General features: G+C 52.0%; 15 protein-coding genes across 15 annotated transcripts; 8 read left to right on the forward strand and 7 right to left on the reverse strand.

Moving 5' to 3' along the window:
* Nucleotides 1–499: 499 nt before the first annotated feature.
* On the reverse strand, nucleotides 500–1525 carry DACRYDRAFT_22863 (cytochrome c oxidase subunit V). Its single transcript, XM_040772987.1, has 4 exons — nucleotides 1126–1525; nucleotides 929–1063; nucleotides 786–872; nucleotides 500–733 (listed from the first exon to the last, which is right to left on the reverse strand). Exons 1-4 carry the CDS (start codon nucleotides 1355–1357, stop codon nucleotides 690–692), a joined length of 498 nt encoding a protein of 165 aa, XP_040627962.1. The 5' UTR covers nucleotides 1358–1525; the 3' UTR covers nucleotides 500–689.
* Nucleotides 1526–2050: 525 nt separating this feature from the next.
* On the reverse strand, nucleotides 2051–3407 carry DACRYDRAFT_108398 (uncharacterized protein; the record flags this gene model as incomplete). The annotated part of the gene is made up of 7 exons (XM_040768642.1): nucleotides 2051–2380; nucleotides 2431–2684; nucleotides 2737–2930; nucleotides 2981–3043; nucleotides 3098–3115; nucleotides 3177–3261; nucleotides 3314–3407. 7 exons carry the CDS (start codon nucleotides 3405–3407, stop codon nucleotides 2051–2053), a joined length of 1038 nt encoding a protein of 345 aa, XP_040627963.1.
* A 1779-nt stretch (nucleotides 3408–5186) lies between these two features.
* DACRYDRAFT_22864 (uncharacterized protein) lies at nucleotides 5187–6707 on the reverse strand. The gene is made up of 4 exons (XM_040772988.1): nucleotides 5741–6707; nucleotides 5471–5686; nucleotides 5372–5422; nucleotides 5187–5317 (listed from the first exon to the last, which is right to left on the reverse strand). Exons 1-4 carry the CDS (start codon nucleotides 6154–6156, stop codon nucleotides 5281–5283), a joined length of 720 nt encoding a protein of 239 aa, XP_040627964.1. The 5' UTR covers nucleotides 6157–6707; the 3' UTR covers nucleotides 5187–5280.
* Nucleotides 6708–6893: 186 nt separating this feature from the next.
* Nucleotides 6894–8021, forward strand: DACRYDRAFT_22866 (uncharacterized protein). Its single transcript, XM_040772989.1, has 4 exons — nucleotides 6894–7193; nucleotides 7249–7467; nucleotides 7536–7604; nucleotides 7667–8021. Exons 1-4 carry the CDS (start codon nucleotides 6975–6977, stop codon nucleotides 7754–7756), a joined length of 597 nt encoding a protein of 198 aa, XP_040627965.1. The 5' UTR covers nucleotides 6894–6974; the 3' UTR covers nucleotides 7757–8021.
* Nucleotides 8022–8206: 185 nt separating this feature from the next.
* Nucleotides 8207–8850, forward strand: DACRYDRAFT_80538 (uncharacterized protein). The gene is made up of 2 exons (XM_040776450.1): nucleotides 8207–8520; nucleotides 8588–8850. The coding sequence occupies exons 1-2, from the start codon at nucleotides 8291–8293 to the stop codon at nucleotides 8757–8759; spliced, it is 402 nt and encodes a 133-aa protein (XP_040627966.1). The 5' UTR covers nucleotides 8207–8290; the 3' UTR covers nucleotides 8760–8850.
* Nucleotides 8851–9191: 341 nt separating this feature from the next.
* DACRYDRAFT_22867 (uncharacterized protein) lies at nucleotides 9192–9830 on the forward strand. The gene has a single exon (XM_040772990.1). The coding sequence runs from the start codon at nucleotides 9324–9326 to the stop codon at nucleotides 9660–9662; it is 339 nt and encodes a 112-aa protein (XP_040627967.1). The 5' UTR covers nucleotides 9192–9323; the 3' UTR covers nucleotides 9663–9830.
* A 1337-nt stretch (nucleotides 9831–11167) lies between these two features.
* Nucleotides 11168–11957, forward strand: DACRYDRAFT_108402 (uncharacterized protein; the record flags this gene model as incomplete). The annotated part of the gene is made up of 4 exons (XM_040768643.1): nucleotides 11168–11508; nucleotides 11563–11769; nucleotides 11823–11873; nucleotides 11924–11957. 4 exons carry the CDS (start codon nucleotides 11168–11170, stop codon nucleotides 11955–11957), a joined length of 633 nt encoding a protein of 210 aa, XP_040627968.1.
* A 576-nt stretch (nucleotides 11958–12533) lies between these two features.
* Nucleotides 12534–12938, reverse strand: DACRYDRAFT_108403 (uncharacterized protein; the record flags this gene model as incomplete). Its single annotated transcript, XM_040768644.1, has 1 exon — nucleotides 12534–12938. One exon carries the CDS (start codon nucleotides 12936–12938, stop codon nucleotides 12534–12536), a length of 405 nt encoding a protein of 134 aa, XP_040627969.1.
* A 400-nt stretch (nucleotides 12939–13338) lies between these two features.
* On the reverse strand, nucleotides 13339–14121 carry DACRYDRAFT_80541 (DUF866-domain-containing protein; the record flags this gene model as incomplete). Its single annotated transcript, XM_040776451.1, has 4 exons — nucleotides 13339–13495; nucleotides 13546–13830; nucleotides 13884–13940; nucleotides 13993–14121. The coding sequence occupies 4 exons, from the start codon at nucleotides 14119–14121 to the stop codon at nucleotides 13439–13441; spliced, it is 528 nt and encodes a 175-aa protein (XP_040627970.1). The 3' UTR covers nucleotides 13339–13438.
* A 290-nt stretch (nucleotides 14122–14411) lies between these two features.
* On the forward strand, nucleotides 14412–15435 carry DACRYDRAFT_53248 (mitochondrial carrier; the record flags this gene model as incomplete). The annotated part of the gene is made up of 3 exons (XM_040775159.1): nucleotides 14412–14540; nucleotides 14602–14913; nucleotides 14965–15435. The coding sequence occupies 3 exons, from the start codon at nucleotides 14412–14414 to the stop codon at nucleotides 15433–15435; spliced, it is 912 nt and encodes a 303-aa protein (XP_040627971.1).
* A 148-nt stretch (nucleotides 15436–15583) lies between these two features.
* DACRYDRAFT_53764 (lish motif-containing protein) lies at nucleotides 15584–16639 on the reverse strand (the record flags this gene model as incomplete). Its single annotated transcript, XM_040775202.1, has 3 exons — nucleotides 15584–16015; nucleotides 16210–16405; nucleotides 16578–16639. Coding segments are annotated over 3 exons (690 nt in total), but the record flags the coding sequence as incomplete, so codon positions are not given.
* Nucleotides 16640–16857: 218 nt separating this feature from the next.
* Nucleotides 16858–17996, forward strand: DACRYDRAFT_22869 (uncharacterized protein). Its single transcript, XM_040772991.1, has 2 exons — nucleotides 16858–17041; nucleotides 17094–17996. Exons 1-2 carry the CDS (start codon nucleotides 16957–16959, stop codon nucleotides 17948–17950), a joined length of 942 nt encoding a protein of 313 aa, XP_040627973.1. The 5' UTR covers nucleotides 16858–16956; the 3' UTR covers nucleotides 17951–17996.
* A 67-nt stretch (nucleotides 17997–18063) lies between these two features.
* DACRYDRAFT_22870 (uncharacterized protein) lies at nucleotides 18064–18953 on the forward strand. The gene has a single exon (XM_040772992.1). The coding sequence runs from the start codon at nucleotides 18601–18603 to the stop codon at nucleotides 18847–18849; it is 249 nt and encodes an 82-aa protein (XP_040627974.1). The 5' UTR covers nucleotides 18064–18600; the 3' UTR covers nucleotides 18850–18953.
* Nucleotides 18954–20641: 1688 nt separating this feature from the next.
* DACRYDRAFT_16427 (uncharacterized protein) lies at nucleotides 20642–21677 on the reverse strand (the record flags this gene model as incomplete). Its single annotated transcript, XM_040771199.1, has 2 exons — nucleotides 20642–20808; nucleotides 20858–21677. The coding sequence occupies 2 exons, from the start codon at nucleotides 21675–21677 to the stop codon at nucleotides 20642–20644; spliced, it is 987 nt and encodes a 328-aa protein (XP_040627975.1).
* Nucleotides 21678–22500: 823 nt separating this feature from the next.
* On the forward strand, nucleotides 22501–24005 carry DACRYDRAFT_16428 (uncharacterized protein; the record flags this gene model as incomplete). Its single annotated transcript, XM_040771200.1, has 7 exons — nucleotides 22501–22620; nucleotides 22705–22909; nucleotides 22967–23073; nucleotides 23127–23190; nucleotides 23239–23297; nucleotides 23353–23428; nucleotides 23479–24005. 7 exons carry the CDS (start codon nucleotides 22501–22503, stop codon nucleotides 24003–24005), a joined length of 1158 nt encoding a protein of 385 aa, XP_040627976.1.
* Nucleotides 24006–24167: the final 162 nt, after the last annotated feature.

Here is a 24167-nt window from a genome sequence, read left to right on the forward strand (position 1 = left end):
CTATCGACACAGTCCCCGCGCTGTGTGCACGCTACGCAGTGTACGAAGTGCATCTCTCAGCGCGAACAGCAGAGCAGCAAATGCGCGCTCGACAGCTAATCGCAGCCGCTTTCCCAGACGCAAAGCAAGCGGAGGACGTCTCGACACGGTTCGAAATTGCGCTCGAAGATAGGACGCTGGCAGATCTGTTCGAGCGCTTGGCGGAGGTGGAGGCTAGACATGATACAGGTGCGGAAGGGCTGGAGCACACCGTCGAGCGACTTGGGCTCGAGAGCGTATTCCTGAAAGTTGTCAGGGGTGACCAGGATGGAAGACTCGTGGGAGAGGAAGGAGATACAAAACCGGAGAGAAGAAGACGCTGGTGCGGACTGTTCTGACATTGATATGATAGAGACGATCTTCATCGGGAGCTCGGCGGACTCATAGACCATAGATAGACAGATACCTGGACTCTAGACGTATCATTATGCACGATTCATGCAGTCTTGCAGATTTGCGGTTGGTGACGTAGCAATTCGAGCATACTGGCGTTTCTGTCTGAATCAGCCGCCAACGCGTACGTTCCAGGTGAGAGAAAGAAATTTGATTCGGCAAATTCGTCTTTTGCAGACAATATGCTAATATATACGGGGCCGGCGGAACCGGGGCCCAGTCGGCCCAGTTTGTAGCTGTAAGTACACAGAACTCGTTTACTGGATGTTGCCTTTTCCCTTGTAGCCCTCCGAGGCGACACCTGCAGATAATGTGAGCACCGACGTTATTTACGAAGGCAAAAAGGAGCGCACCGGAGAATGGATTGACCTTGTCGCGGCGCTGCTGCTCGTTGGTGGCTTCCTGCCATTCACGAGTCATAGTTTTTACGGGAGGAGGAGCTGTGAACATGTGTAAGTCATATATTTCAGCGAATATATGGTGCGTGGAGACGTACCGAAGGAACGAGTGATGGCGTAGATAAGACCGGCGACACCAACAACGCCGACAATGCCAAAGAAGACCCGGACACCGCTACCGGGGGGTACGATCGGGGTGCGGGGACCGTGGGGGCCAAATGCGACGTAGTATGCTATGTCCGGGGAAAGCGGAATCAGCGACGATGCACCCTAGGGAAGGGAACTAGGCGCATACCAGCCTTCTTCTCGTCCAAGCTGAGCTGCTTCCAGTCCTTCTTCTGGAGCTGCTCGAGCGACTTGTGCACCTCGTTCTGTTCCTCGGGTGTCATGCCCTTCCACTGCGCCTCGATGTTGGAGACGAGTATGGGTGCGGAAGAGGAGGCATAACTGCGGACCGCGAGGGTGGAGCGGGCGACGGTGGCCCTAGGAAGGGCGCGCACGGCTGGACGGAGGAGGGAGACTGACATCTGGTGTAATTTTCTCAGGGAAGACAAGTGCGTGACGGTGGCGGTGAGGGAAGAAGGATGTGATGTCTATACGACTTGTCACTGTATCCCTAGGCGCATACACCGGCAGCGACGACGACGAGCAAGAAGGAGAGAGAGGACGTCGGTGACGGAGGAGGGAGGAGGAGCAAGGGGAGAGTGAGGGAGATTGGCGAAGGGAACGGAGGCGTGACAGTGGATTGATTCCGTTCCCCTCCCATACACAGCGCACCGCTGATGCGGAAAGCCCTCATGCCGCGTCGCCGAGAGACGGCACCAACCGTGTTATAGCACCAAAATCCAATCCGTTTATTCCCGTATCCAGTGGTCAGCCCCCTCTTGAAAACAACACTTTCTGGAGGGTCAAACAGCAATTTTGATTGATACTGCGAACCTACACTTCTTACAACCTGCATAAGACTTTCCGGAGTACAAAACAACAATTGTCGGTCATGTGGAACTATCCGCTCCTCTTCTGCAAAATGAACGGCGGCATAATCCCGCACTCTTCTCAGAGACCCTTACCGCCTCTCGAAGATGTGTGACAAAGGTCCTTGACATATATCCACCCTTCCTATTGATACATTCCCTGTCTGCATATCTGCCCGTATCCCAAATGCAAGCGATCCCATTGCCTCGCATCGTCTCCGCCTTGTTCGGTCACGTGACCTCCCTTTATGGACTTCCGTCATACTCATCGATGTACGCAAACGTCGGCCTGAGCTCGGCATTATACACCTTCTCATAGATCTGCTCCAAGAAGCTCAATCCAACTCCGGTGTCGGCCACCCAGAGCGTGTGGGACGGAGCTGACTTCTCGTTCTTATGCGACTTGGATTTATGCGTCTCCTGCGAGCCTGTAGGAGAGGAGACGACCGAGAGGACGTCCGTTGCCTCGGCCCAGTCTTTTTCTGTGCGAACGCCGCGCAGGTTGAGCAGAAGACGAGAGCATACGATGCCTGTGAGGGCGAAGGAGAACTGTTCGCCCAGGAGCGCCCAATATGTCTATCGGGATGTCAGGACGACGTCTTTCGAGCATATCCCAGTTGACTCACGACTGTGTGCACTCCGCCCCAGATGAACAGATCAAACAGCCGCGTCGCGAACCCGAATAGGAAGTAGATAAGGCCATCTTGAGCAAGCGCATCCTTCAGCGGGAGGCCGTCGTATCTCCAATGTTGGAACGTCCGGATAGCGGTGAGTGTACAGACGGCGCCTTCGAATACCACTCCGGGGAGCCAAGCTGTCCACAGATACTCGGGCGGGGCAGCACTGCAGAGGTTGATCTGCGGGATGTACTCGATGGTATCTGAGCATAAACCTGTTAGATAACATAGAAGACAACGTGAGACTTGACGCACTGAACGCAGTTTTCGTAATCCAGATCGTCATGCTCAGCGTGATCGCATATGTGACGAACCACAGAAAAGCGAGTATGATAAACACCGATTTGCGTCGCTGCCAGATCGCGCAAATGCGCAGGCAAACGATTACGTCCACCATGGCAAGCGCAATGAGCTGCCAATAGATGAGAACCAGGATGACACGCTGGCAGCTGCGATATGTGATCAGATAGATATCTGTCAAGACCTGGGTTTCACGTACAATGCAGTAGAGAGATTTCCAGAAACAAAGTTAGAGTAGCCAGTAAGTTGAACAAGATTGATGCTGGCGATGCGGTCAGCACGTCTCCCAATGGTAGACAAGAGTGACAAAACTCACGTGATTACTATTGGTACACTGCAAGGTGGCAGTATTGTCAGGATATGAGGATCGTGCACAAATGCTTGTTCCAACTCACGTATAACGAACGATGAAAAAAAGAATCTTAACGATCGACCATCGGCCATTCCAAATGAGCGCAATCTCAGTAGGTAGGGTCAAAACTTCACAATTCAGTCAGCACGGGATGCATCAATGTAGAGAAAGCAAACGTACTCAGATCATAGATAAGAGCAACATAGCTCGACAACGACAGATATCGGCTGATTTGCACATCCACCAGTGCAGTGATAATCTGTTGCATATCCATGGCGCCTATCTTCTTCTTGTCCTCCTCGCCTTCGGGGCACCAACACGGCCGTCCCACTGCTATTCTCTGGTTGAGGGAAGCGGTCCGGCGCCGGCGCTTGAGCTGTGAGAGGAAAAGAGGAGCAAAGCAGGGCGGTACTAGCCAGGCACACAGTATAGGCGATACTCCTTGCTTGGGTATAAGAGACCAGCAGACCTTGACCACGTGAACTCCAGGGTCAAAGTGACGAAGTTGAAGCCGACAAGACAGGGCATCCGTCTTCAGAGCTTAGGCGAAAACTGGATGGCCGATCAAGGTTGATCATTCCTTAAACCCCCTCTAGCCCCTGAGTGGATGACGGCGGACGTGCTCCAGCCATACTGAAAGGCGTCTTAGCCAACCAGAATCCACGGGGAATGAAGCAAGAACACGGAAAGAGAAGCTAGTCAAGCCGCGTTTCAGAGCCGATCATGCTATTAAGCAGCGTTCAATCTCTACAACTGAGGACGGAGATTGGGTTCCTGGCCAGAACACGAGTCAGGTCCGCGAATCAGCATGCCAAGTCGCGTCTTCAGATCAGCGCGTGCTGCGAAAGCACGAGACCTTTCTTTAGGGAATTTAACTTTGGGCAGACCAATCTTGTTAGACATGGATGGATTTGCTCTCAGCAGGCCATTCAACACCCACCAGATATCTAGCAAGCTCAGTCAAGGGTTTGCAAAGGTGCCACATCGTCACAGTGGTCAAGGTGGGCAGGGAAGAGGAAAGGGAAGAAACATGGTAACGTTACATTCCGAACACCTCAACCCCTAGCACAGCCACTTTTTTGCGTTCCGTTACGTGCATTACAATGAAGCATCTTCCCTGGCCGACGACCACCAGAAAATCGTCAACCACTTGACCAACCGGAGCTCAGGCCTGTATACCGACTACGTGGCATGTCGTAGCTGCCACGAGAGGAGGGACGCCGTCTGGTAAGAGGGCTAATCGATGTGGAGATGACCAAAAAAGGTATGATTATATGGGTGCGACAACTGAACCTTATTTGCCTAATGCCGACATCACAGGCACAGGTCCACAGACTTCTTCTCTCATGCTCTGAAGGAGTCATTACAGACCAAAGGTCTTCCCGCGGATGTGACTTGGTATTGGATGTAGCAGGTTGAACCGAAAGATTCAGGTAGGATATTTCATTAACTAGAGGATCCGAAGAAGGCGGGCCTGAGCAACCTCACGATAAGTCGACTGATTCGGTGATCCATCAATAACTTCTCGCCGAGTACATTATCCTCTTGTAAGAAAGAGAAGGGTGCCTGATCACATGCGAAAGATCCCCTCCCGATATCAGGGTTGATGAGACGCGTAAATTCGGCCACATACAATGAGCGAAGATGCCGTAGTAAACGGACAAATTCTTGCATCGCACAAAATGCGGATCTTCTTGTTGTAGGAAGGGCAGAGGACTCACCGTTTCCGACAACGCCTGGGCTGTACTAGAGAACGGCACGGAACGGTGTGGAAAACTGCAGGCGCATCATGTGTTCCGAAGATGATCAACACGGGTCCTCCCTCGGATGCCGAACGGTGATTGAATAGGAGCGAACAAAGGCCATCTACGGCTGCGGCTCTCCTTGATGGATACTGGAGGAAGGGACTTCTGGCCTGAGTAACGAGGCAATTGGACCATTGTTTCCTTTTCTGGAACCAGAGTAACACGATCGCCGTTGTTCAAAGACATCACACCGTGTTCGCCCTTGGCAGGCAACACCTTCCTCGAAGACGAAGTTCAATGGTGTTCGGCAGTTCATACGGTTACAATGGGCAGGGCAGGGCTGGACCAAAGGGTCGGAAGACAAGCCAGATAATTCAGCCGTACATCATGAATATCAATCTCCTACTGTTGGGAAGAAGCGAAATCACCAACATAGGCACTAAATCCACGGATTTTCAGTGAACTGTATACCAGGCGAATCCAGAACACTCACGTCACACCCGTCGTTATGTCCTCTGTGGCACGATAGGTACCAAACTTGACACTTGAGGGGAATGAATAGTCACATCCATCTCATTCAATGGAGACCTACTAGGTCTGACCACCCATGTATCCTGAAACGGAGTAGCTGATAAGCGCGGCACCCGTAGAGGCGTCTGATACAGCATACTGCAGGTTGCCGTTAGACCCACTAGTAAGGGTCATCTCGTGCATTGTTGTGCGGCCTTCCCAGCTGCTCAGGGGACTGTAAGTTGGGCCGCAAGGGTTGCAGCCTCTTTCGTAGTCCGTTATCCTAACGGCGCCAGATCTGTGGATATATTCGTCGGCACCGATCGTATGCCCTGATTGCAAGCGGACTTACATTGGATCCAGAGTCACTAACGGCCCATCATCCATTGTAGAGAACACCTGCATCATGTGGAAGAAATGGGTCGTGGAGCCCACGCCAGACGCTAGATAGTGCTTCCATTGATAATTCCAGGTCGATCCATCAGCTTGGGGCGGAAAGTGCAGTTCGTTTCGCTGTCGAGCTGTCCAATTCCCCGGGTCGAGGTTGTCATTCGGATTTGAAGACAGAGTCATCTCGTAACAGTCGTCAATCTTGGAAACGCTGTCGGTGCATCCCTGCGTTAGAATACCTGAGGCTTGCCAGGTCATTCCTTCCACTTTGCCACTTTCGTATGCTGTTCCGTCGCCCAAGGTCGTTACTGCTGCTGCCAAGTTCTTCTGACCCATAAGGCCCAGGACGAGCACAAATAAAGTCAGATCGGTAAACATGGCGTATCTACCGGAGATTTCAGAGCTAGAAATCGCCTGTAGATATCGTGGCAATTATATGCCCCGGGTGGAGGATAACTTGTGTCAAATATATTGGATACATCTCGATATTCTTGACGTCTTGAACGTTACAAGGGCAATGTGTGGCCGGTCGTCATTATCTTCCATCAGCTGCTCTGTAAGATGATCACATGAACTATAATAGACGAAGCTGATGTAGCATAAGGTCACCATTATAAGACAATGCGGCTGATGGAAGCAATGCAGAAACAGCGTGTGTTGCGAAGCGTGAGAACCGCACACTGCGCGCGGACAACTTTCTAAACCAGGTGTCCTGGTGTCCGTTGCTGGTTTCGACAATGAAGGATGCCAAATATAAGCATTTTGTAGACCGTCGGAAGTTGGAGGAACAGGACCGGCCAGAACAACCACGGGCGCCTTGATGACAAACCATGCGCTGGCAAGACAATTTAGTTAACAAACGCCCTATCCATCCAGAAGATCACGAGAAGGGGGGTTGAGTATCAGACCATGTTGCTGAATCCAGTGCATTAATGATAGATGTTTTGCGTTCGTTTGAGCCCATGAACTTGCTATAGAGGTGGTCGTCGAAAGCGGGTTCCTTGCTTTTGGCTTGCCGTGTCGTTGGACCTCGGACTCCTCGCTCCTGATGAGCGGAAGCAATTACTAAAAGCGAGGCTTCTACCAACCTGTTGGAGACCTTCAGGAAGTCGTCCGGCCGACGTGCCCAGTCCACGACCATCAAAGAAATACTCTTTCACCCTCTCCCTTTCATGACCAGTGACCGTACAGCCCATATGTCTGCTCAAACTTACGATGATACTGGCAGTGTACAGGACAGGCCGCTCGAACAGTATATTTTTGTGTCGACGGCAATCTTGCAGCAAGGTGTCGACCTCCTCAAGAACGTGCTCAAAGAAGACGAGCAATTGGTGTATGACAGCAAGATGCTGCCGGGTTCGAGCATCGGAAAGCATCTCCGTCATGCTCGGGACTACTTCAACCTGCTACTTTTGGTACGCTGACCTCTGTTTTCCGCTGCTCGAAACGTTCGCTTATGGAGTATTGTAGTGCCTATCGCGCCCGAAGCCCCTACAATTGAATTATGACATTCGATCACGAAATGTACCAATGGAAACATCACGTCGTATTGCAGCGCTGGAGTTAGAAGGAACTATCAAGCAATTGCGAGACTTGCAGGAGAAAGGGCAGAGTATATTGGACGAGCCCATCACACTGGAGGCAGTGACACCGTTCAAGCAAGTGATGCAGACCACAGTGGGTCGTGAGGTATGGGAATATCTTGCCCAGTCGTGTCTCTACCAAAGTATACTAATGGGTCATTATTTCCGGTGCAGCTCTGGTTTGCAGGGTTGCATGCAATACATCACTGGTCCATGATACGGCTGATCGCGGCCGGAGAAATGGTAGGCCCTCCCATTTGATCCGAGCCTATCCTATCGGCTTGTTGACGTCGTTGCCGGAGCAGGGCATCGAACTCGAACACTCCTTCGGCGTCGCTCCCTCCACATTGCAGCACAGAGGACACGAAGGCATCACGACGAAGGCTCGCTTCTGAGTTTCGAGGGTGCGAAACCTCGACCCTAAACGGGTTGATAGATATCCCGCTCGTCACGGCATCCTCCCGGTTCCATGGACTGGTCTGTGCCTTTTCCAGCTTCCGCAAGCATCCCGAACTGCAGAATCGCCCGTCGCCGCATCACCCCTCAGCATCTATGCGTAGTCGTCCGTCCATATATCATCCGTATATCCCGAACTTGCTCCGTCGCATGCAACCACATGTATTGTATTTTGCTTCTTCAGTCGACTACGATAGTAATGACGCCATATATTTCCTTGAGGCTCTGCTGTACCAGGGTCTTTACGTGTACTGCTCGCTGGTCATGTTCGACCATTGACTTTTGGAGTAGTCCGTGGACAACGAGGACCCGTGCCTGGGTTCTGAAATAAAGAGAAGACTTGCATCACTTTCAAGAAGTATGTAGCAAGAAGAGAGGTGTCTTTGTTGACGGCATTGGCCAGCGCACGCCTCTGCGCACCGCCATTTCCTGGCATCTTTGACACATCAGGACGCGCGCACTCTGCCACGGCCATGAGCGAACCTACTCCAGCACCGTCCTACATCTACAAGATCCTTCCGACGGCGCCGCCCACGCCGCTGCCTGACGTGTTCCCACTGTCGGAACTTGATCGAAACGATGGCTTCATCCATCTATCAGTGCATTCCCAGCTGCTCCGAACCTTGTCACGCTTTTTTGCCGACTCCGAGGAAGTATCCCTATTGAAGGTTGACTACCCCACCGTCAAACCGCAGATCAAATGGTAAGGCTTCTGTTGGGCCGGCCCGGGAGTGAATACCGCTGATGGCGGGCCTATCATCGCCTATCAGGGAAACCATTAAAAGCGGAGAAGTATTCCCTCATTTGTATCGGGACCTCACGGCAAGTGACGTCGCAAGCTGGAAGACATTAACTCGACGCACTCCTGGATCCAGCGGCTCCTCAAACTCGGGGTGGGAGGGTGCGCTGGAGCAGTCGGTGACCGAAGGCTGGCTGGAGTAGTAGCGTGGCGTCATGTGCCCAGCGAAAGTGAAAAGGTGAAGGGACGGGGAAACCGGGTCATCCGTTTATAGTATATGTTAGGAATCGGAAGAATTCATACTCAGCGTGCTGAGTGAGGGTTAGTGCCAATCCGGCAAGGCCGCAAGTAGGCGCTACTAGCGCGAGGTGGGATGGAAGAGCTCATCGTATCCATCTTGACCTTCACTTCTTACGGGTTTACGGCCAAACCGGGTAGCACAGGGAGCACGAAGGGATGAGGCTGACAGGTCACTTGGTCGCCTTGACGGGGTTTAGCGGGAGTACAATAGGACGTATGTAAAAGTAGATATCCTGTGCAGGCGGGAAGCGTGTGATGTTGACTTACCGCCGGCAATGGCAAGACGCTTTTCAGTGATAAACCCGAGCTAACAGTGCCGAACCTACCAGCTGGCCCATTATCCAACTTGCCCCTCCACGGTCAACACATTTGCCCCATAACCGCCCTCACAAACACCCAACATGTCGAGTCGTTACTTGTTTTTAGGAGAGCCCAAGCCCCGATACCTCTACAGGGTGCTCCCAGCGATGAGTCTGACATCAAATCCCTTCCCTACCGTTATACCCATGACGGACCCCGACCGAGACGAAGGCTACGTTCATCTGTGGCGGTCGCGTCAGATCCTCATCCCGTTGAAGCAATGGCACGAAAATGCCTTACAAGCGATGATGATTCGAGTCATCATGTATTCCGTTCAGGACAACACGCGGTGGGATCGCACTCCAGAAGGGGACTTCCATCCGCATCTGTGCCGGGACCTCAGGGGCGATGAATGCGAAAGCCTCGTGATATTGTCAAGGCGGTCGGACCAGACATGGGAACAGGCGATCGCATTGTACGCTGGCTGGATTAATCCGGGGGTGTAGAAAGCAGGCGGCGGCATGATCGTCGTGGGAAGTCAGCGTGGAAGGGGAGGCGGAAGAGTTCAGTCCGCACCAAGAAGCATCCCTCTTGCCGGCTTTCTCTATTCAATTTTCTGACACAATTATTCGCTGGTAGCACCTATGCCCAAATTGTACTTTCTACACTGCTTTTGTTTCACACGCACCTGTACTCTACGGACCTTGTCTCCACAAAGCAGAGATATGCTCAATAGAAATTCAGTCTGTGCCTTGTTTCGGTACGTACGCCGCCATGCTCATTGTCCCTTGAGAACCGATAGTCTTGAACTGATTGTAGTTACGTGATTCGTCAATCGGATAACACCCTATTCAACTGAGATTGCAGGAGTACTTACCTTGCTGTGGGTCGGAAGAGCGGGCAATAACTGCAAATTATGCCTGTGTCTCGGTCCATCTCGACAGGGGGAAGAAAGGGACGTCGCGACATCACAAGCAACCATCACCATCACCATCTAATCAAACCCCGTGATACTCGATCGCAACTCTATCTGCTATAGAAATTTGACTGCTTGACAAATGAATAATGGGCATCGATGCTCTATGGGAATCCAATCTCGTTGTGAGGATTGACCACACGTCTTTTCCGTGGTCCCTTCTGTCTGCCTCGGGTTTCGGCTGGAAAATGGTCTCGCCCGCTCTCCTGTTAGAGCACTTATGGATCACCTGCTCACTCAATTGGGGCACAAGGTCGTCGTCATGGATTCGGGACGGACGGGAGTACTCTGTTCCGGATGTGACCCCCTATGCCAGTTGGTTTTCTGCCTTTTGCCCCTGGTATTTCATGTCATGCTCTCTGGGACGATCGAATTACTATTTGGATCGGAAACCCATCTTCTGTGCCCGGACAGGTGAAGAAGTTGCGTCATTGAGTACCGCGATTCTGGCGATCTCGGCACCAACACGGCTCGAGGCGGACCAATCGCCTCCCCGCTAAGTCCGGGCGGCTCAGCCCTGGAAGACCAACAATACGATCTCTTACTTGTCAACCAAACGTGGGGTGAAACGAGTCACCAGCGCCTCCGTTGCTATGAAGCCCCTGACCGCGGTGCCACATGGCCGTCTTCTTCCCCTCGGTATTCATGCTCAGAATCCTGTGCCCCCGCACAGGTCATTTCCGTTTCGAGTCCCTTCCTGCCCTGTCTGCCGCGCCCATGCCGGAAACAGCTTTCCGTCATCGTCGCGGCTCCTCCTTTTCCGTGCAATCTCTTCCGCCCCATGTCCGAGGTTGCCCAGGCGCTGTCTGCCGCATGAGCGGCTGTCTGAGGTTGCACTGCTGGACGTCCTACTCATGCTTACAGTATAAAAGAAAGCGCCCACGGCCACCTGATGGATTTCGCCTTTCAAACGACTCTCTTAGCGTATTCTTTCATCCTTAATTTTCTTCGATTTCGTTCGCCATGATTTCGTTCGCCTCTTCGTCTTTTCTTCTCCTTTCCATGCTGGCTGCTTCACGCGCCTCGCCATCCGTAATGACGCTGGCCGATGGATCAAGCTATAAGACCGGCAAAGTCGAGGGATTGACCTGGCAAGCCAGCGGGGTGCTCACCCATGGATGTTCCAACAATCCAGGCATTGCCGACTGTTTCGGCATGATTTTATCCTCCGACCCTAATACTAATCTTGAACCCGGCAACTGGAGCCCAAGACAGCGCGCCGAGCTGCACTTTCCGCCCCAGGCCGATGGATCGACCTATACCTACCAGTGGAAGCACTTGCTTGCTCCAGGGACCGGCTCGACTTCCCACTTCTTTCATCTAATGCAAGTCTTCTCCACCAAGGATGATGGTCCGATCCTGGCCCTGGATGCTCAGTAAGTGCCTTGAGGCGCAGTCTGCCAGCTGTAAAGCTGACCCTGGATACCCAGGCAAGATACGATTCGAATTGACGACCATAGCCGAAACTGCAACCCTTGCGGGCCAACTGTCGCTCTGGGTGCTTATGAAGGAAGAGTAACGCAACATCGTATGGTCATCACGAGTGGGAACAACGGCCGGATCGATTATGACGTCACTGATGGTTCATCTACTCTCATTTCTTATTCTGTCACGGGCTATATGGGCTCAGGTACCTAGTAAGTCAAAAAAAACATATTGCTGGAATACGTCAGCTAATAACACATTGCAGTATCAAATTTGGTGTGTATCGCGCGACGGAGGACATCTCCACCGATGTGACGTGAGTTCCATTCGCTCCGTGATCTGAACCGGGGTTCACCGTCATAATAGGGCCTATGTCGGGGATTTCTCATCTTATCAATGAACGAATCATATATGCGGCGACATCCACGCCGCGCTGGTCTAGCACTGTTAATACGTGACCCACTGTCAGTGACGGTATGTGTCGTTCATATGAAGGCACAATATTGTATATTGTCCCTTCGTTCGGCTGTTTGTTTACGCCATATGATCTATTAGCATCTCACCGATCTGTCACAACCCAAATTCTGTAATCTGTCTAATGTATCCCTGAAATCTGTAATTCTCACTCCGATCTGACATCGTAATGTGAGAAGGCTGTCAATTCAGCGGGACCGAAGCATCCACCTCATCGCCTTCTCCATCAGTGACTTCGTCTTTATCCACTGCGCCTTGTGAACAGAGACTCGTAACGACCATGCGGACGCATGCAGCACACGCGGTGCCAGCGGGTGATTCTCCGCACACATTGAGGCTAGTAGTGTGTACGAGCATAGAGCATTCAACGTTCGTCTACGAGGCCAGCCCCATGGTCATTGCTCCCCATGGTCATTGCTCCCCATGGTCATTGCTCCCCATGGTCATTGCTCCCCATGGTCATTGCTCCCCATGGTCATTACGAGCATTCATACCTCGTCTCCTAGCTCCAAACCCACGCCTTCTCACTCTCGAGCACCTCTTCCCATTCTCTTCCCATCCTCCTCACCGTCTTTACCTCATCACAATCAAGGCCGGCGAGCTGTCTGAGCAGATGCGGATATTCATCCCCACTCGCAGTCCTATCCCACCTCACATCCTTCTCTACACGCTCAAATACGACACGGACCAGCACGATCGACTCCTCCGAGATGAAGAAGCGCGAAAGTGGGAGGAGGAGCTGACGGGCGCGAGAAAGGTGTATGAACCCCTCGGATTGATCGAGCGATGTTGAAGGCATGGCGGGGATGGAGCACAACGAGGATGCGGCAGGGACGCCGGTGGGGAAGTCTGACGGGAGGAGTATTTTGAAAACATATATGGGGACGGTCTCGTTTGGGACTGCCATGCTTTGCGGCCTTGCTGCTCGTCGCAGGAAGTGAGAGATGTAGGTGGAGATATGCGGGTGGCCGGGCCGGGAAAGAAGTGCTCGGATGCAGTGAGGAGGGAAGAGAAGAGAGGATATCGGAGGTTTGGTAGTGCCAGCGAAACGTTCTGTGGCTAAGGTAGGTAATGTTCTCGGGATGATCGGCAGCGGAACAAACTTGTGCGGTCGGCCCGATAGAACCGCCGTCTGCACACAGAGAAGCTCCGGCCACACGGAAATACGATATGCAGGCATTTGGCGCACTGTTGGCGCTAGACAGGGAGCCTGTTGTCCTGTTGAATGGAAAGCAGGTGGATACATAGATTCGCTTCGTCTATCATCCATTTCAGTGACCAAGGCATTTGAAATGATCGTACGATTCAATTTATAATTACACATTGGCGAGTGCCGTGCTCTTCTGTGTACCCATCAACCCCTGGATGGCCTTTCCATCATGACACTACAGTGAGACGGCTTATATGTTACGGCGCTCGAGCCCATTTGCTCTCGATCTCCATGATGCTCACGGATAGCTTCGCCTTTCGTTCCGTCAGCCCCGTTTTCTATTCGTTTTGGGGAAAAGGCTCACCTTCTCGTCATAATCCGTCCACTCGCCTTCTCCCAACTCGATCTCCCCGAACTTTGTCCCGCTGTCTGTTCCCTTGCACTCCCAAGTTCCCTGTGGGCTAAACCCTGTGAACTCTAGTCCTCTGCAGTCCAGCGTGATCAACGGTGCGAAATTAGGCGAGTCGTCAGCCGTATACGGACGGGGTTTCGTCCCCGGTTCGAATTTGGCAGAGGACTCGCGTTTGCAGAACTTGCAGGACCAGACGAAGTGCGCACTGCCTCGAGATCCGGTGAGGTCGTGTTCTTCCTGTCACAAATGTATCAATTGCAAGCATTCACACTGTTTGCTTGGGCTCGCACATGCATGTTGACAGTAACAAGATTGGGGTGAATTTCGTTACAACTGTTGCACTTCACCTAAGTGGTGATCAAAATTAAAACAATTGCCCTCAGTAGCCACAGAGCTCACCTGGAAATGATATTCGAACGGCCCGTCTGCCTCTGATGGAACGAGATCGGTGACATTCTCGAGTTCGGCCTTGATAGAGAGCTGGAGTCGCTGTGGAGTTCCAGAAGATGTTATTAGCGACCCATTCATCGTTGGAAGGCACTCACCACCATATTGCAAAGGTGGTGGTATAATGAAGATGCACTGATATGTGAGAATAATGATATTGAAGACCCTAAGCAACCTTTACAACAACCCTGACGGCCAACTCATATGGAAGTTGGAGTTGTTATCTATTTCCCACTTACACTTCGGGCGTTGCTCTTGATCTCTCATCTCTCATCTTTACCACCACGATGAGCGGCGAAGATCCTCCCGTGCCCGACCCCCCGAAGACGGACTCCCAGTCGACATTCTCCTTTGCGGGCGCCGTGGCCGGGATGGGCAGCGGCGTCACAAAAGTCGCAGTTGGGCACGGGTTCGACACCGTCAAGACGCGATTACAATGTGCACCACCGGGGTTGTACAAGGGGCCGTGGGACTGTTTTGTCAAGACGGTGCGGAACGAGGTGCGTCTTGTTGGCACACGACCTGCTCTCTACGCTAACCCACTACATTCATGTATCGCAGGGCCCACTAGCACTGTACAAAGGCGCTACACCCCCTGCTGTAGGATGGGCCTTCATCGACTCCCTCCTAATTGGATCCCTGCACAACTACCGTCTCTTCCTCATCAAGCACGGGTGGACCGAACGTCTCCCCTCCTCAAGCACAGGCGAGCGCAGGCTCACCCTCTCTGGACACGCGGTCGCAGGGCTGTGGGCGGGATGGACGAGCTGCATCATCGCTATGCCGGTGGATACGTTGAAGGTCAAGCTCCAGCTGCAAATGACTAGAGATCCAAAGGAGTGGAAGTACAGAGGAAGCATTGACTGTATGCGTGTGTGTCCTCCCTATTCCCATGCCGGGCTGAGCTCACTCGAACGCTCATAGCAAATATTCGTCGCCCAAGGTCCACTCGGGCTCTACCGTGGCTTTACGTCTATGCTGCTCTTTCGCTCCTGTTTTGCATCAATGTTCACTTCCTACGAGCTGCTCCTTCGCGGTTTCCGCGCTCTGAACCTCTCCGACGGCACAGGCTCATTCCTTGCCGGCGGACTGGGCAGCTTCTCCTACTGGGCTTTCGCCATCCCATTCGACAACATCAAAAACCGCATCTTGGCAGACGATCTGGTCAAGCCGAAGTACTCTAGCAGTTCGATAGCGATGGGAAGGCGGATATATGCCGAGGGAGGACTGTGGAACTTTTATCGTGGATTCTGGCCAGTCGTATTGCGGGCGTTCCCGGTCAATGCCAGCGCGTTCTTCGTATTTGAACATGTCCTTAGATTGCTGGGTGCTGAAAAGGTGCGGCGCATTGCTGCAGCTCGACCTGCATGTGTACTAAGGTTTCCCCCAGACTAGTAAATAGATCATCCCGATAGACGTCTTTACACCACCCTTATACCTCAGCAGTGAATAGCTTCTTGGTTGATCTGTTTATTGTATCGCCTAATCTCATAGCGCTTGCATAGAATACACAATTGTAGTAATAGTACACTGTCCTCGCTCCTCATGCATCCAGCCCAACATCCTCCTGCTTGATCAGGTCACTTCCCAACAAGCCAGTCGTCAAGTCTACATGGGGGTATTCACATCGTTCATCAAGCATCGCTTCTCCCCAAGTGAGCATTCTCATCAACCCAGCCAGCTTGGCCTCCTTGCCCTGGTTCTGGCTTGCGAGGATAGCAGCGTTCAGCTCGTTTGCTGTCTTCTGCCGCTGGCCCATACCGAGTAGAGGAGCGATATCCTCCGGCGGGTTGTCGAATGCGAGTAAGGTCATAGTCCGCTCGAGCTCACGGAGGAACTCGGGGTTCTCCGTCCCACGCGGGGCGAGGTTTGTTTGAGCGAAAACGATAGCGCCTTCGATGTCGCCTGCGCGAATGTACTCGATCAGCCGTTGTTGTTGTAGGTGGAAGAAGAGGCGCGGGTTGGAGTCGATGACCTTACAAGATGGTTAGTACATTGTGGTATGAGACGATGCAGATAGAAGAGATCATATTGAAGACTGAAGTTTGGTGTAAAGAGTATCACCAGCGCCCCCATGGGCTCAGCGTGGTGCATGAAGATTTTAATCCTTTGAACGGCGGCGCATGTCGCGAAGCACGAACAGTTCAAGACCAAGGACCAAAGACGCACCTCTGGGTTCAGCTCATTGGTCCGATTGATCGCGTCGTCGATATCCCCTCTATATATGGCATTCCGAATCAATGTGCGTTCTTCGATGCTGTTGAGCTCGACTGGGGGTTGCAGACCAGACTCGCGTGAGAAGTTCTCGGCCGCTTCTTTGTACCCCTCGATGACGAGGTAGTCCATGACGAGTTGGTTGAGGTCACTAAAGGGTGGATGTCAGCTTAGGCTCCGAACATGGCAGCGGAATATGGATCAGAAGAAATGCACATAAACAAGGAGTCTCCGCAATTTGTTTAGGATAGATTCCCACTTGTGAATATCATCAGGGTATGGTGTCGGTTGTCGAGAAAAGAGTTGAGGAAGGCATTACTCACTGTTTGGTGACTCTCACTTGCTGTAATCGCCTATTCCACTCAGGGACAGGTATGCTTATCTTCCCATTGTTTGTTACCTGTTAATCGAAGGTAGGTGGAGGAGGAGAGAGATGAAAAGAAAGAGACGTACCATGATTTTTCTGGTCGTCCCTGGTTGAAGACCATATTTTAGGTGGCTGTGAGGGTGGAAACAAATCTGCCGGCTCCTGACGTCACGTGACAATGAAAGACCAATTAATGGCAAGGGCCATAGATACAGCCCCCTTGTGTTTGCCATCGACGATCACCAACTCTACAACCTGCAAACACTCTAAGAGGTAGGTGCACTAATTGGAACATTTACTATTTTGAGGTAAGAGAAGGTACAAAACTCGTTAACATGAGTGGAAACCTTGATGTCGACTTGCGCTCTGACATCTTGGGACGTGTTGGTACGCACATATCCACTGATGAGCCAGAACCGGGTACATACATCCGTATGAAGCGCTTGTGCAATCGTCACTAATAGCGAGATAGTGTCTGTGGATACAGCAAAGCCGAATAGCGCCACTTCGTCCGAGGGGAACCCCATATGTGACGAGGGGGCATGTATCAAGGCATGCACCAGCAATGCGTCTGGTGTTGCCTGCAACACCCATACAGCGCTGTACGGCGATCCTGTGAACAATAAAGATCAAGGCGAAGATCCCGAGAACTCGGTTGTGCTCGAGCGCACGTCAAGGGTACAGCAGACCCAAGAGGCGCTTTGTGTCGATCCTGTGAATCCGAGCGAGATCACGAGCAGGACTGTGTCGACATCCTCTGTCCCAATGGATCTCGACGTGAGAATCCCGCCTGTGAAGGACAGAGCAAGAACCAACTACAAGACTGTCAATATCAAGCTACCAGATTTCGAAACTGGCGAACAGTACGAAAAGAGGGTAGCAGCCAGACGCGCGTTACTAAAGAAGGTGGTGCAACCACGGTGGTCTCCCCCACCCTACGACCCAACATACGTACCTTACAGTGCCCCACCGGAGGAGCGAGTGATCGAGGCGCTTCCTGTCTACACGCCCACGCCCGTACCAGGGAGGACTGCTCCAAAGCAGCAGAAACAAATCAAGATCACGCTGCCAGATTTTGAGACGGGCCCCCAGTACGAAGCACGCATGCGTGCCCGCGCTATGAACAGGAAAACTGGAGGCGCTCAATGTTCCACCACGTCTCCGGGTCCTTCCATCCCAAATAGTGATACTCGAAATGTAGGCTCTAACGTGTATACACGCCTTCCCACTGCCGAGAATAACGGAGACAACGAGGGGAGCGGTGAACAAAGTCATACCAACTCCTGGGGATCTTGGCTATCGTGGTTGACGTGGACAAGCCACAACTGATTTGTATTCCATGTTTTGTAATACTAGTCGTATTCCTACAAATATTAATACATGCATCGAACCATGAGAGCTTGAGGGAATTCCTCCGGTGCCCCATCCTCGGAGATATTGCTCCCACAATGTCCCTCCCGAGGCAAATGAATTCCCTCAAGCTCTTCTCCGGGTCAAGCGGATTGTTTTTGCTGGGGATGAACCCTGAATGTCGGAGTTAGCAAATGGCAGATCTCTTCCATAACGACGTAGGTGACGTCATGACGCTGAGCGCCTGAAAGGCGAGGATCGCGATCGGGACAGACATCGTTCGTGTTCTACACATGCGTCAGCTATTCGTACAATCTCAATGCAACCGCACCAGAATGATATCCTCGATCCTGCTCAGTCCTCCTAGCAGTACCTCATCAAACCAATCCTCGTCAGCCTGTGCGTTCGTGAACCGGCCACCGAGCCAGAGCGCATGCGGCGGAAGGAACCTCCTCGATACTGGGTTGAGAGCAGGCTTCTGGTGATCGATGAGGTACATCAGGAACCCTGATCAACATGGATGCTAATGTGCATTCCAAAAGTCTTCCTGTGCTAGTCGTTTTGTCGCAAGTCCATGCAGAGGAAACAGACTGTTTTGGATGCAATCTAGAAAGAAGAACCATGCATATATGAACCGCAACTTCACTCCTTCCTTCCTTCTGCCCTTCCAACCACGAATGGACGAGAACGACGATACAAACGTGAAGGCCGGACCGAGCACCTTTAACCTGGCGGAGTTAGCCCAGACCTTCAAGAGCGTGTCCGAAGGTGCGGAGGGGTTAGATAAACTGGGAAAAATAAGCAGGGATGCCATAGATGAGGCTAAGAAGGTCGCTATCCATGTATTTCTGAGCTTCTCTTACAAATACACTCGTTGAACCATCGATATCGTCTCTCTGCCGACGGTCGAGGAGCTTGGCTTGTCTCGGAGAGCGAAGCCAATACTGAATCACAGCTCTCGTGAGCTTTTCCGCCGTCTCGCCCAACCAAACGAAGGGGCTGGGATAAAGTGAGGGGTTGAGTTGGGCATTGTTTGCTTTTGGGGGTTGCTCGCTTAGCGCCGGCGAGGGATGAAGACCGTGACGTCGCGACCCTGGATACGGCGGCCGTCAAAGTGTTGCACCTTGGCAAATGACAGATCTCTCCTACCGTAAGTCGTTTCTTGGCTGTCATGGTTTCACTTGAATACGGTAGGTCGAGAGAAAGAGAGGGAAAAATAAAGAGACGAAACATGACTTTTCTGATCGTCCCTGAGGGGTGGGAACAAATTTCCCACGGCAGAGCTGTCTCGGAAAAACTCTCGGCTGACTTCATTTAGTGATCCTTCGGACATTACGGGGCATTTTCGTTCAGGAAAGACACAAAAAAGGCGAATTCTGCCCCCTGAAGCTACAATCATCGATGGAGTCGATTCTACGATCTGATGAGGAGATGGAAGTTTAGGCGTGAGAGGATGACGATGCAATCAGACAACAGGGTTAAGGGGAAGAAAAACGCAGTAGGCGCTGGAAGAGGTACCAAGTGTTGTTTCCGTCGATATGAGCCTCGCTTTACCGACACTAGAACAGACATCGATATGTCCGACGTATCCCGTTCTTGTGCGCGCTCGGTGTTGAGGAGCCGTCGACGATGATATCTGAATAATCATAGTGATTCTGGATGACATTGGGAATACTGAATCTGCTGCTTGGTCAGGAAAAAATTGCGGTATCGAGAGGGAAATCGAGCCCTTTGAATGTAAGATGTTATAAACGGCGTGTAAAGGAGCAAGCCGGCTGCAGTACTACGGTACGAACAACCACGCCTTGGAAGAGCGAGCGTTATGAAGCATCATCTACGCATCATCTCCGAGTAGGATATACCGTTATGTATATATGTACACCGGACCGGGATAGTTTATCAGACTTCGATGAGAGCGATTTCTGCCATGATGGGCAAAAAGACCTTTTTGTCGGGTGGGATTGGCAGCAAGAGACTTTGCAGGTCGAAATCTTCTGGGATGGGCAGCAAGAGACTTTCCATGTCGAAATCTTGCAGAGGCAATATCATCGTTCCCGTTTCGCGGGTCCAAGGCTTATACATCATGCGCATGGCATGAGCTCTGTTGTGGCAGGGACCGTCCTCCGTGAGAGCCAGGATGGATGCGGTTTTGCGGGCCGCGTGATTGTTGTGTTCTTGCCTCGGTGGGGGATGATGTACCTTCATGTGATAGCTGAAAATGCGACGGGATTCCCTATGAAAGACATGATGTGGATCCAATCCAGGGGGGATTCCGCACGCACCATTGCTTGTCTCCTGCGAAATCGCAGAGGATGCATACCTTGGGGCCCCGGATCAAGTCTCCCTTAACGAAGCCGTTCTTGTAGCAGCGCCAGGCCTGGAGATGTGGCGTATGAAAGTCATCGCTGTGCAAATCGATGAGGAATAGAAGCGCTGTGCAGTAAGAAGCTTACATGTGCCGTTTCAAGCGACTGGCAGTGAACACCTTTGCCTCGTCTGATACTGGGACACAGTGGGGTCATCTTGGCATTGCTTGCAACGAAACCGGTTGCGATCCCCCTCGATTTCCACAGCATTGTCTTCTTTCGGACCGACTCCGGGCAATTGGGTGTCGATGTCCATGATTAAACTGCTTTTTTGATTAGCCCAAGCAAGCAGGCCGGTCAGAAATCAGGCGCACCGAGCGTGGCACATGCACATATATGAAGGATCCATCCCAGTAACGTTTTCTTCCTTGGGAACCTCAGGAATTTCCCGCTCGCCAGAAAACTCCTCTCCAAACAAACTTTGCAAAGACATCTCGCCAGAGGCCGTGGCGGGCATGTCCAGGTCGCCAGCTATCACGAGGTCAGCCAAATATACTGGCAGGCAGTCAAGGAGTCGTACCAAGCACAGTTCGTCTTGCTGCAACCTCCAGAGCTGCAGAAGGGTGCTTCAAGACTTCCTCACGGCCCTTACGCTCCAGCGTTGTTTGGGCTCGACTCTCGGGGCTCGGATACTCTATCTTCATGTCGTTGCGTAGAAATATCCGAGCACTCTTCTCGGCGCTGTTCCGTAAGGATGCGAGGGCGGACTGAGCTGCCTTAAGTTCGCTATATGCGTCCGCGCCGCCTCTGGTCCTTGACAGCTTGCGCGAGTCCTCGGGCCGCTTCAAGTTGCCTCGAAGCAATTTGGTGCCAAGCAAGCGTTCGACATGTTCCACCGCCCTGTCCAGACGCCTCCCAGCGGCCAGAATCTTATCGCTCTGCAGACGATCCGCCATCTCCTGCCGAAACCGCTCAAGGAAATCCTCAACCGTGTCCTCGTACTGGCGCTTCTCACGCTCGGTGAGATATCCCGTCACGGCGGGTGTAGCCTCGTTGTCGCTGTTCTCTGCTTCGGCTTGGGCATTGTCAGGGGGTACGAGACCGAGGATACGTTGGTCTGTGCCGCCCAGGTCTTGAAGAGCTTGAGCGGCCGTGGCGTTCAAGCCCACAGTGGGCTTTAGTACCATAGATTCGTGACGGTTCAATGTCTTGCTCGATCGAATGTTCTCCCCAAGGCGCGCCCCGGTATTGCGGAGACTTGAGTACTTGCGCCGGATGCCAGGGGGGGTTTCAATTTGAGCTGATTCAATGAGAGCCAGTTCGACGCGAGCTTTCCATTCTGCTGCCTGTTCGGGATCGGCCTGAATTTGGCGCAAACAACGCTGCCATAGCATAGGCATCTTTGATAGGCTAGTGAAAAGATAATAATAAGAGTTGGAACAAGAAAGAGAGAAGGGCACACGAACGAAGGGCAATATCCCTGCACGTTCGCTATATAGAAGGATATTGAAACCGATATAAGAGGACATGCGGGGTGACGTGAGTGACGTCATGATGGTGTGGCCCAAAAGGCGAGGATCGGTTCGTGTTCAAAGGGATGAGCCATACCAAAACGTGCTGAGGCTGCATTGACTGTACGCACATCCTGAGTGTATTGACTGTACCAACATTCTTCTTTCGGCCCCCATCCCCATGGACTGTATTGACTGTACTCTTCCTGCTGAGATTGGTGTCATATTCTGCCTCCGAACACGGCAACATATATGCGCACCAGGAAAGACTACATACCTTGGCAACTACACTTCATCCCCACCTGGAGATATGCTCGACTAGCTTTGGCGCGACATCAACCGGCCTGTTGGGAAGGGAACACACCAAGTGCAGCTCCTCAAAGATTGTAATGTCGGTTCGAGATGAAAGCTAGAGCGGGTACGATGAGCGGTCCTTCAATTGGCTGTTGGACTTGTTGGTCAATCGGAACGTGAGCAAGGCATGTGCGAGCGTGGAGATCCGGCTAAAGAATCTAGTTGTGCTGGTCGACGAGGAAACATCCGGAGTTGACCCATTGGCGCGACGCGCCATCTGGAGAGCTCTGAACGCTGTCAAATCTCAAAGGACCATCATATATACAACACATGTGCGGCTGTCGGGTTCTATATATGCGCTTTGCTTACCTTTGTGTTGCAGTTCCTTGACGAGGCTGACCTTATCGGAGACGAAATCATGATTCTCGCAGCACCCGGCAAGCTCCTTGCTACCGGCTCTCCTGTCCATCTCAAATTAACCCTTGGAGACGGCTACATCATCAACCTGCACCGAGCAAGCGAAGCAGAGGATGAAAAGGTGGGCTAGGGCTGGGATCCCAATGCTCTCATGGCGACTATCAGATCTGTGGTCCCCGGATGTCACATGACCTTGACTTCAGAGGGGCATGTCATACGTCTCAACAGCAAGGAGCCTGGCGCCGTGGCTCGAGTTCTCCGTATCATCGAGGACCGCAAAATCGAGCTCGGAATCACGCGATATGATGTTCATGCATCATCGCTTGAAGATGTTTTCCTCGGATTGATGATCCGAACATCTGTCCAAGCCATGGTTTATAGCAACGGACTTACACCACTAGGTCTATGGCGTACGTATACCTTACTGCTATTGCCTACGAACAACGGAGACTGATGATCCGCCGCAGTTGGACTTCTTTTTGAGATACCTTCCATCGTGATCATCTCCAGCATTATCAGCTTGGTGTTTGCCTACGGTCAAGAGTCACCCCAATTTTATCACACAGGTATACTTGTACGTCCTTCAAAGATATTCTCGCTCGCATCTTCTAACGTCTGTGCTCGTAGTGGGTGATCCTCACTCTTTATGGCATGACTGCTGCCCTATTTTCCTTTTGCGTGACCCTGTTCAGTACGTCCAGTTTCCTCAGATATAATCGCGGACTTATCTACCTACCAGTTACCTCTGGCTTGGCCGCCTTCGCAATTGTAGCTGGCTACCAAGTCATCATTTTTCTGGTATATTATCTCTCATCCTGCTCTTCCTCTAGTCTGCTAACATGGTTCATTGCAGCTATACACCGCTGCCTATTTGCTCACATTGACTTTTCAACTGAGTGCCAACAACAGTCAGACGTTGACCGCAGTCCGTAAGTGTGCTTTCCTATTATATACCACTACTTCTCAAAAACGTTACCAGATTTTGCAATGGCATTGCTGTCCCCTATCGTCAGTGTTGTTCGCGCGGCCTTCGTTTCAGTTAACCTCTTCAACCTTCTTTGCGACGGCACTGGGAACTACACCACATCCCCACCTGGAGATGTGCTGAAGTTCGGTGGACCCATAGTGTATCTAATCGTCTACGGTATTCTCTGCTTTGCTCTTCTCATCGGCATAGATTCGGGATTCTTCACAACGCCGAAACTTCTCAACTTGCTCAGACGAAGGATACGCTTTGGCACGGCAACACCTCCAGAAAGGGAAACTGGAGCCGATGTTCTGGTAGAAGCGAAGCGTGTAAGGGCTTCTAACGACGCCCTGCGCGTGATTGGGCTCTCGAAGCATTTTGCTTCAATGACCATTCCTGCTGTCGACGATGTCAGTTTTGGTGTCAACGCAGAGAGAATGGCGCTGCTCGGCCCTAACGGAGCCGGGAAGACGACAACTTTCAACATGATTGTGAGAGGGTCCATTTTCAGGGGCACAGGAATTATTCTGAGATTGTAACATAGCGAGGCAGCATCCGACCCGATCGAGGCGACGTGTTCATCAACGACTATTCCATTCTCGCTTCACGGAATTATGCCCGCGTCTCTCTTGGGGTTTGCCCTCAATTCAACGCTATCGACGATCTGACAGTTCGACAACATCTGATGGTGTATGGTCGCT

This window comes from Dacryopinax primogenitus, assembly GCF_000292625.1.
Source record: "Dacryopinax primogenitus strain DJM-731 SS1 chromosome Unknown DACRYscaffold_11, whole genome shotgun sequence".
Lineage (NCBI taxonomy): Eukaryota > Fungi > Basidiomycota > Dacrymycetes > Dacrymycetales > Dacrymycetaceae > Dacryopinax > Dacryopinax primogenitus.